The sequence below is a fragment of the Lontra canadensis genome, unplaced genomic scaffold (genome assembly GCF_010015895.1).
Source record: "Lontra canadensis isolate GAN:19392208 unplaced genomic scaffold, GSC_riverotter_1.0 scaffold88, whole genome shotgun sequence".
NCBI classification, from domain to species: Eukaryota; Metazoa; Chordata; class Mammalia; order Carnivora; family Mustelidae; genus Lontra; species Lontra canadensis.
Window position 1 is genome coordinate 586290 of NW_022631082.1, and position 10527 is coordinate 596816.

Sequence of the window (10527 nt, forward strand, 5' to 3'; positions counted from 1 at the left end):
ACTACAAAAGTACTAGAAAAATTATAACCTCAGAATAGGGAACCCTTCTCCATCGGTGACACCAAACTGAGACACCATAAAAGGAGAGACTGATAAATTTGACCACATGAATACATCCATCCCCGTTGGAAGAGAAGATGGGAAAAGACGGCTCACGCTGTGTCATAAGTGAAAAACAAAACAAAAGCCTTTCACAATATGTAAAGAGCTTCCACAAATCAATAAGAAAAAGACTGAAGAGCCCGGTTGAATATGGGAGAGATACAACTACCCAGTTCCTGGAAAAGAAGGGGAACTCTGGGATGTGAATCATCCAGCAATGAGAAGGGGATCAGCCCAAGCCCACCTTGGGGTGTCCTTCGCACATGAATGTCCGAACCACACCCCACTTCTCAAACCTTCAACGGCAACCCCAGGCAACCAGAATAAAGGCCAAGAAACACGTGTGTGGTGCACGCACGAGACAGAAAACAACTGTGACAAATGTCAGGAGTTCCTTTTTCCAACCGAAGCCAGCAACTAGGTCCCCCAAAAGCCGTCACACTGCCCCTCCTGGGCCTCTAGGCTGAACTCCACGCCCTCCAGGGTGGCCTGGTGGAGGAGTGGGGGCAGGGCCCCATGGCTAATCCCCCACGGCAGTAATCCCCACACGTGGGCGGCCTGTTGCTTCTGGCCCCACAGCCCAGCTGATGGCAGCAGGCGATCCCCAGCGGGGTCTCAACCAGCCCCGTCACAAGGGGTGACACGTGGCTCAGTCACGATAGCCGGTGGTGCGAGCAGGAAGACCTGGGAGCCCAAGACCCCCCGGAGCCTGGGCCTCCCCCGCTATAAATGCTACCATCACGTAGCTGTCATCCAGTGAGCATGACCCCAGGGCTGTGGGCCTCCCCCTGCTCCTGTCCCCAGAATCCTTGCGACCCTGCCATCCTCACCTTGAGATGGGCTGAGACGGGGAGCAGGGAGTTCATCTGCTCAGAGGCACAGCATCCAAGGCGATGGCAGGGTCAGCCCTGGGTCAAGACTGAGGTCAAGACCCTGCCTGCCCTTCCCACATCAGCATGAGCCCACTGGAACATGCTCCTTCTGGGGCCCTCCCCATCGCCCCCCCCCCACAAGCTCCAGGGCACAGGCCAATCCTTCCTGGGTTCCTCAGCTCCCCCAACCCCCTCAACCCATACCCCCCCAGCCTCCATCCAGGCCCCCAGCCTGGCTCAGCATAGCTCACCTGCCTGCCCCAGGACACTTCTTCCCCATCGACTGTCCAGAGTGCTAGGCCACACCACCCACCTGCCACCGCCTCCAATGACTGGCCCTATCTATTTCAGGGCCCCCAAAACATGGACTTTGTTTCCATGGATCAAATGAATCAAACTCGTTCCTACCTCAGGGCCTTTGCACAGTCAAATCCTCTACCAGAACACTGGACCTGTGCTGCTTTCCTCCCAAGGTCACTTCCCCCTGGCAACACCACGACACTGATTTCTTTCCCCACTACGTGCTCGCCACTGACCAGCACACTCTCATCCAGGCGAAGGCAAACATTTCCCATAAAGCATGAGACCATGAGTATTTCTGACTCTGTCAGCCATAAGGTCCATAAGCAAAAGTGCTCACAGACAAGTCTGTGAGTCTGCGGGTGTGGCTGTGTGCGAATAAAAATTTTTTTTAAAGATTTTATTTATTTATTTGACAGACAGAGATCACAAGTAGGCAGAGAGGCAGGCAGAGAGAGAGGGAGAAGCAGGCTGGCTCGCCACTGAGCAGGAAGCCCAACGCAGGGCTCGATCCCAGGACCCTGAGATCATGACCTGAGCCCAAGGCAGAGGCTTAACCCACTGAGCTACCCAGGCGCCCCGTGAATAAAATTTTATTGATGAGAAAACTGGAGCTAGATGGGCCTTGGCCCCGGCGGCCGGGCTGCTGACCCGAATCCTGTCTGTCTACTTGTTCTCCATGACAGCCTCGAGGGAGCCGCCCGGCTCACTGCACCTAGAGCCCCGCTGGCCCCCAGCAGGTGCCCAATCAGTGCTGAATGAGCGCTGTCCGAGGACAAAGGAAGAGGCACCCACACGTCCTCATGCAAACAGAGTCCGACAGCAGACCCTCGGCGGTGCCAGGATCTGTGCGGAAGCAGCGGCCCACGTGTGGCCTCCTGGAGCTCACCCATCTGTCCGAGGAGGAAGGCTCCCTGTGCCCACACGGAGCTGGCTACCTGCCAGGGGCACTTCGGAGCTTACAGGTCTGTCCACGCTCATCACACCTATCTCACAGGTGGAGACACTGAAGCGGCGTGTCCCCCTGGCTAGCAAAGGGTGCACCTGGGATGAGAACTGGGTGGCTGAGCCCCAAGGCCTCTCCACAGAAGGGACTGAACCATCAGAGGTCCAAAGTGTCCCTCCACCAAGCAGTATCCAGGACAGAATTCCAGCTGGGAGATTTCCGCCTCGAAGGGACGCAGCTGATGGGCAACAAGGGGGTGAGAGACCATTGGCCCACGACTACAGAAGAGGCCTCTGCTGACAGGCCCCACCCCAGCCCTGCGCGCCCGACCTTCGCGCAGGGTGCGCCGTCTTCCTTTCTCTCCTTCGGTCCTCCTGCCGGTGTTGGGGGAGACGTCACTAGGAAGGAAATAGTTGAGCAGAAACTGGACAAAGAGCTAAGAAAGCAAACAACATAGATATGAAGGATAAGGGCACATGTGCAAAGGCCCTGGGGCAGGACCAGGCCTGGTGTGTAGGAGGAACAGCGAAGGGGCCCGTGCGGCTGGAGCAGAGTGGGCGAGGGGGAAAGAGGGAGGTCATGCAGGGCCTCATGGGCCTCGTGGAGGACTTGGGTTTTTACCCCAGGAAGGTGGGTGTCCTGGAGGGCTACCGGCAGAGGAGAGTGGGACCTAAGTCAGTTTTCTGGAATGAGCTGCTGGGAGCATGGAAGAGACGGGATACCAGGCCAGCGATGGATGACGGGACTAGACCAGGTGGGACAGAGAAGGAAGAAGTAGGCAGACTCTGGGTCCATTCTGAAGACAAAACCAGCATAATCTGCCACCAGATTAGATGTGGGAGGGGGCGGGGGGGGGGTTGCTGCTGGGAGGGAAGCCAACTGTTCTGTGATATCATGGAAGCAGGAAGAATGGGAGGGGAAATGGCTCAGAAAACCACACCTCGGCTCAGGCCAAAACCCCCAGGCAGGTCACAGGTCCCAAGAGCCGACACTGTGGACGCATCTAAGCCCCCAAAAGCCGGCAGAAGACCCCATCCAGCCCTCTCTGGACCAGACCATTTACATAACCAGATTCTAAACACATAGTGTTTATCATTTCACCTCCATCAGACTGGCCAAAACCAAGGAGGCTGGTAACATTTGGAGTTGGCAACACTGGGGTAAGGGTCTCTCTCGGCACCTGCCAGACCTTTCTGGAAAGCCGGTGGGCATCAGAGAACAATTTTCAAGCTGCTCGCCACGGCCCAGGCACTCCAAAGTAGAGACTTCAACCGCCAGGAGTTCAAGAGCCACAGTTAGGGGCCAAGTTCAAGGATGTTTACAGGAAATGGTGGACTCCAGAAGCAGCCAGAATGGTCCTCAGCAGGAGGCTGGCTGAACCAGTAACGGGCTGTCCCAAAGGTTCCCCAAGCAGTCTCACACGCTGCCTCACGCTAACTCAGGCGAGGCTCACGGCCAGCCCCAAGCAGGCACACACATCACTCCATTTCACAGACGGGGCTACTGAGGCTCCGAAAAGTCAAGGCATTTGCCCTTCAAGGTCACACAGCAACTGAGTGGAAGCCAGGCGGTTTGACTGGGCTTCTCCCCCTCTTAACCATGGCCCCATATTCTCTCCCTCTGAAGAAAGTAACTGATACCAACAGCTGGGGTGGGAAATTCAGATTCCTGTGGATAAAAAGCCAGCCAAGTTATGGGATAACATAGAGTGAGGTCAACGGTTGTCACCTAGGGTGGCCATGTCTCCAGGGAACACGGGAGAGGTCTGGGGACATTTACGGTCGTCTCAACTCAGGGGCGGTGCTCCTGGCACTGAATGGGCGGGGCCAGGGATGCTGCTCAGGCCCCTCCAGGGCCCAAGACACTGCCTCCAACACAAAGAATCTTCCAGCCCAAAACACCAATAATGCCAAGGCGGAGAACCCCTAGTGGGGCATGGAACCATCTTGGCGAAGAAGAAGCAGACATGTTTATGGATTTCTACATTTCTATGAGCAAGAGAAAAAGCCTGGACGGTTATCACCCACACTTAGGATTTACATCAGAGAAATGAGTTTGGAAAGGAAGCAACAGCTCTTAATTTTAAACTGAGTGAAATAAATGATTTGCTGGGGGAATCAGATTTCTGTGGATCTTGGTGACAGACCGCCGGGGCTGGACCCTTATCTTCCGGGTCGCGCACACACAGTGCTTAGAACCAGCAACCCCAGGTGCCTGGGACCTTATCTGCCCCCATCTGAGCCCTTAACAAAACAAATGTTTGCTCTGTGGCTTCCTCGTCGTCACTGATTCTTGGGCTGTTTTGTCTCTAACCAGCCCTGGTCGGAGGGCTGATGGTGGAGGTCAGGGGTCTGATGAAACAGAGTGTGTCTGGGTCCCCGAACCATGTCTAAGGCTAGCGAGGCCGGGGCACGAGTGCCTGGCCAAGAACAAGGGCGAGGCAACCGGATGGCCGAAGGAAGCGGGTCATCGACGGAGCACTTCCAGATGGCAGCAGGGACAGAAGTGGCGGGAGGCTTCCAGAGCCCAGGGGGGAAGCTCGCTAGCCCTGGCGCTCTCTCTCCAGATATTTCGCCCAACCCCCCCGCCCAAGCCGCACAGCATATCCCGCCTGCCAAGGAAGCTTCAGGAGGCCTGGGGGAGAAGGAGGACGGATGCCCGTGTGGGTGTCTGCAGGGCCTCCGCTAGCGAGGGCTGCCTGAGGAGAGCAGCCGATCCCGCAGATCCGGAAACTTCTGTCTGGAAGCTGGAGAATGTGACCCAGAAGGAAGCTTGGAGAAGGGGCCATTCCTCTGGGCAGCAGCCTGGCTCTGCCCAGGGTATGGCTGGCTCGCCAACAGCCCACGGGGTTGGGCCAGGCCACCTGGCCCCACACACCTGCTATTCTGGAGGGCGAGGGAGGATCAGGGCCCCCACATGCCAACAGTCGCCCTCCAGTGTCCAGGGAAAAGGCTGGGGGGGCAACTCTTTCTCCCCCACCTGCCTGCAGAGAGAGCCCTGACTCTGAAGGCACCCCCAGATGGCATGTCCTCAGTCCCCTCCTGTCATAAGGAGGTAAACTGAGGCCCAGAAAGGCAATGAATGGCCAGTGCGCTAGAAACCGGGTCCGGTGACTCCCACGGAGACAGATGAGACAGTCAGGAGGCTGGCCCAGATGGCCTCAGAGACCCCCCCACCCACCCACCCTGGCAGCTTCTGCCCTTCACCACCCAGAAGACGTGCCCACAGGGGTGATCCCAGGAGCTGACCCCAGCAAGCGGGCGGCCTCAACAGTCTGTCTCGGAAGGGGGGGGCACACCTGGGGCGGTATCACCTCCCCTGCCATGCCCACCTCGGAAGCATGGCCCCTCCCCAGAACGGGGGTGCTCCACCGTCCCACACACGGAGAGCAGCCCCCCGCCGACAAGACCGGGTGGGACGCCGTCTCCAGGCGCCCCGGGCCGGAGGCAGCGCGCCCACCCACCGCGTGGCCTCACCCCCCCACCACGTGCCTCCGAAGGGGGGCTGCTGGCCCCTCGGCCTCCCAGCTCCGGGCACCGCACGCGCCCCCGGTACCCCCGGGAAGGGCGGCGCCCCCGCGAGTCCCCCGCGCGGGGAGTCCCATCCCCCCGCCCCAGCGGGCGCCCACGAGTGGAACGTTCCGGCCTCCCCGCGGCGGGTCCCGGCGCCCCTCAGGCGCTCGGGCGGCTCCACTGGGCCGCGGCGGGGGGAGGCCGGGCGGGCCCATTCGGGGCGCGGGGAGGGAGGGAGGTCCGGCACCGTTACCTGCCGCCGCCCCGCTCTCCGCGGCCCAGGCCGCCTCCGAGGTCACGGCCCCCGCCTCGGCGCTCTCCGCCTCGTCCGGCACCTCTAGCTCCATGGCCGCGCGCGCGGACCGGCCGGACGGCGGGCGGCCGGAGGCTGCACCCGAGCTGCGGCCGCCGCCGCGGAACAACAACCGCCGCCGGCTGGAGGGCGGAGGGAGGGGGCCGGGCCCGGGGAGCGGGGGGCGGGCCCGAGGGCGGGACCAGCGTGCGCCAGCGCGCAGCGCGCGCGCGCCGCCGGCAGGGACTGGGGCGTGGGGGGGGCCGGGCGGCCTGCGTGCATCCCCGCGTCTCGAGCGCCCCCACGCGCCCAGGGGGTGGAAGGACGGCGCCGTGCGCGTCGTCTGATCCTGTGGCTGGAACTGTCACACGTCATAAACCCAAGCACCGTCTACAATTAACCAACTATTTACCATCAGAGCGCCCATGACACTTACGTATGGTGCGTGCTTGGTCATGAGTAGTCCTTATAATGACGTAATAAGTGATGTAATAAGCCAAAATAAATTTGATTTGTACTGACAAGCAAGCACAGTATATAAAGTACGTGAGGTTAAGGTCCAGGCATATTAATACCATTGCTGGACAAAAGTATGATATTACTAGCGTAGAGATAATGTTGACAGAGAACGTGCAAGCGTCATATATAATACATAACACAATGTGTAACATACGGGCAAGTTACAAGTAACAGTGTAATTAAATGTTGGATTGGGTGTGAAAGCTTCTGTGAGCAGTCTCTCCGGAAGTCAGGGGGTCTATTCCTTGTTAATAATACTTATCCAGTACCTAATATAGAACATAAAACCTAGAAGGAAATAAATATTTGATAGAATTGATCAACCAGATGGGGACTGTCATCACTCCCGTTTTACACACAAAGAAAACAGGATCTCAGAACGTGGAGGTCACTTGCTGGAAATCACAAAGAATCATGCTGCCTGTCAGTGTATTTATGAACTGGGTTAAGAATAATTGTGTTTGGGGCGCCTGGGTGGCTCAGTGGGTTAAGCCGCTGCCTTCGGCTCAGGTCATGATCTCAGGGTCCTGGGATCGAGTCCCGCATCCGGCTCTCTGCTCATCAGGGAGCCTGCTTCCCTCTCTCTCTCTGCCTGCCTCTCTGTCTACTTGTGATCTCTGTCTGTCAAATAAATAAATAAAATCTTAAAAAAAAAAAGAATAATTGTGTTCACATCATCGTTAAAGTTTAATGGTGAATTTATTGATGATATGGCTTGGTGGTTACTAATTCTGAGGTCATGATTCAGGGGGTAATAAATGTTGTTATTATTAGTTTTGTTCATGACTAACGATTTCAGCTGGGGGGAGGGCAAATGGAGGGATTTGGGTCCCCATATGGTAAGGGACAGACCTAGAATGTTTTCACCCAAGCCTGTCTGACCCTGGAAACTTGGTCACTCACCATTGTCTGGGGTGCTGGCAAGGTAGGTGGGAGACTGGGCTCTGGGGTGCTTGGCAGTGGGACAATGGGGAATCAGGAAGATTGAGCAGGTCACAATCATACCCAGAGGTTAGAAAGATGTTTCCAAAATGTTTTCCCATCAATATAAGGAGACAAATCAAGAAAGGGAAGGGATAATGGTATGGGAGGTTGGGTGAGCCTGGTGGTAGGTATTATGGAGGGCACGTGTTGCATGGAACACTGGGTGTGGTACATAAACAATGAATTCTGGTACACTGAAAAGAAATTTTAAAAATAAATTTAAGGGGCGCCTGGGTGGCTCAGTGGGTTAAGCCTCTGCCTTCGGCTCAGGTCATGATCCCAGGGTCCTGGGATCGAGCCCCGCATCGGGCTCTCTGCTCAGCAGAGACCTGCTTCCTCCTCTCTCTCTCTCTCTCTGCCTGCCTCTCTGCCTACTTGTGATCTGTCAAATAAATAAATAAATAAAATCTTTTAAAAATAAATAAATAAATAATTTTCTTAATAAAAGGGAAGGGATGGGGAACAGGACTCAGGGTGTGGCAAAAGGGACCCCCAGTTTAGCTGTACCTGGTTAGAAGGGAGCCAGCAGAGAGTGGAATCCAAAGACTTAAGGGATTCAAAGGATTAAAGAGAAACAAAATGTGGTCCATCTACACACTGAAATGTTATTCAGACTCAGGAAGGAAGGGACCCTGACACCTGCCACGATGTGGGGGGGGCCCAGGAAGAGGAGCCAGACCCAGCAGGATACCTCCCGCAGGACTCCACTCCCAGGAGGGCCCCGGAGGAGTCCCGTCCACACAAAGAGGAGACAGTGGGAGCCGGGGCTGGGGCAGGGGGTGGGGGTTCGTGCTTTGTGTGGACAGAGTCTCCGTGTGGGGAGATGGAAAGTTCTGGAGATGGAGGGTGGAGGGTGGAGGTGGCTGCAGGACAGTGTGAGTGTGCTTCATGCCGCTGAGCTGTGCATTTAGAGATGGTGAGAATGGTAAATTTTATGTTGTGTGCCTTTTTACCATCATTTACCAACAATAACATAAAGCCTCCAGAAAGAGCCCTTTGGACATATGCCATGATGGATCTCCTGAATCATCTTGAATCTGTTTTGTTTCTTTTTTAAGATTTTATTTTTGTTTTTAAGTCATCACTACACCCAACACGGGGCTCAAACTCACAACCCCGAGATCAAGAGTCACACGCTCCCCTGACTGAGCCAACTCGGCGCCCCTCCTTTAAAACCCATTTTTGAAAGGTTAGAGGGATGGGTCTCAAAGCATGGTCCTTGGACTGTCTGTAGCAGCTTTACCCAGGAGCGTTTTTTTAAAATGCAGATTCTCAGGCAGCCCCAGACTTCGTGTATGAAACACTCCATAGGTGGGACCTATAATCTGGGTTTCAAGCAACATTCCCCCACCCTTACTCTAGGCAGTTCAGATGCTTGAATTTGACAACCACTGACTCCAACTGGAGAAGGGCTGGGTGGCTGGGCCAGTGATAAGGTCATGAAAAGAAACCAAATTAAAAAAAAAATCAACTTTCAGGTTGATTCAGAATGTCTCCTGGAAGGAAGTCAACACTAAAACTGAAAAAAAAAAAAAAAAAAAAAGTGGCCAAACTGGTCTTATTTAAGACATGCGGAAGTGAATGTCAAAATAATCAGTTAAAAGACGCTAAGGAGGGGGTGCCTCTGGGAGGGGAGAAATGGTGGGGTGACTAGGGCACTGCTGATTTTAGCAAGACTGCATGAGAACTTGACCTTCTGAGTGAGTGCGTTATTGGGAAAAACAACCCCAAACTGGCATTGTGGGAGGCACGGAAGTTCGGGCAGGGAAAGGAGAGGAGGGGCAGGGATCCCGGTGGGGTCGCAGGCGGGGGTCTCGCAGCTTCTGATTCTCCTACTTCATTCTTTCACAGGGTCCTGCTCCTGGATTCCCATTTTGCAGGCTGGGAAACTGAGGCTGCCTGGCTGGGGCCGGTTACCTGGTTTCTGGCGCCCCCTGGCGGCTGTTACCATTAGCGCCAGGTGCCCCTGGTAGGAGGACTCATGGTCCTTCCATCCCCTTCCCCATAATCCACCCATCCATCCATCCATCCATCCACTCATTCATTCAGGCCACAAATATTTATTGAGCACCTACTGTGTACCAGATGCTGTTCTAGGCCACAGGAATGAACAAGACTAAAATCCATAACCTCAATGAGGCGACATCCTAGAGAAGACAGATAAACAGGCATGAGACACAGAGCAGTTTCGGTGCTAATAAATACTTGGAAAAGATCACAGATGCAATACAACGACGACAGAACGTGATGGATAGTACGCGTTAAGCCCCTGCTCCCCCGTTGTCCAATAGAATGACCACGCAAGCCAGTTTAAATTTAAAACTTTAAATGTCATTTTAAATTTTCCTAGTGACCACATTTGGAAGCATGAAAAGTGAATAGGTAAGATTAATTTTAACAATATATGTCACCTAACCCAAAACATTCTAGGTGTGGGAATCAAAATTAAAAACGAGTTATTTTATGTCCTTTTTTTGCATGCCGAGCCTTCCAGATCTGACGTGTGTCTTACAACTACCCGCACCTTCTTCTTTCTGACCTGTGGATGGATAGTGGCTAGAGGATGTGGACGTACTTCGTACCCAGTATGGTTCTATAAGCACTGTCCAGACACCCATTCACTTATCCAACTTCTGAAACAGTCTTAGGAAGCAGAGGCTGGTGGGTTCTTGCCATTCTTCAGCTGGGAAAACTGAGGAGACGCAGCAACTTGCCCGAAGCTGCCCAGCAAGGTAACAGTTGAAGACTCCTAGGGTAGGAATCCAGGAGTCCAAGCACTGGCAGAATTTGCACTCAGATCTGTCCAGCGGGAAGGAGCCAGTAATCTGTAGTAATCTGTGGGATGGAACGCCTGCTGGAAGGGCTTGTCAGCCCCAGGTTCCAGGAGGGCCATGAGAAGGGGAGCTGAGAGCTGTTCGTTTTCCCGAGGACCCGCCTGTATGCTCCAGTCCCTGTGCTGATGCCAGGGCCTGGCGCTCAGTGGCACAAACAGGGCAGTCA

General features: G+C 54.9%; 1 protein-coding gene across 3 annotated transcripts in view; it reads right to left on the bottom strand.

The window, feature by feature from the left end:
• The window catches only part of PIP5K1C (phosphatidylinositol-4-phosphate 5-kinase type 1 gamma), a 48058-nt gene extending 41882 nt beyond the window's left edge, over positions 1–6176 (bottom strand). For 2 of the 3 annotated variants that reach the window (XM_032883556.1, XM_032883555.1), the window contains exon 1: positions 5986–6175. In XM_032883556.1, the coding sequence (XP_032739447.1) occupies positions 5986–6079 (94 nt within the window). In that variant the 5' untranslated portion in view covers positions 6080–6175. Of the gene's footprint in view, positions 1–5985 lie in introns of all 3 variants that reach the window. The other variant, XM_032883554.1, reaches the window with a different exon arrangement.
• Between the last annotated feature and the right edge of the window lie 4351 nt (positions 6177–10527).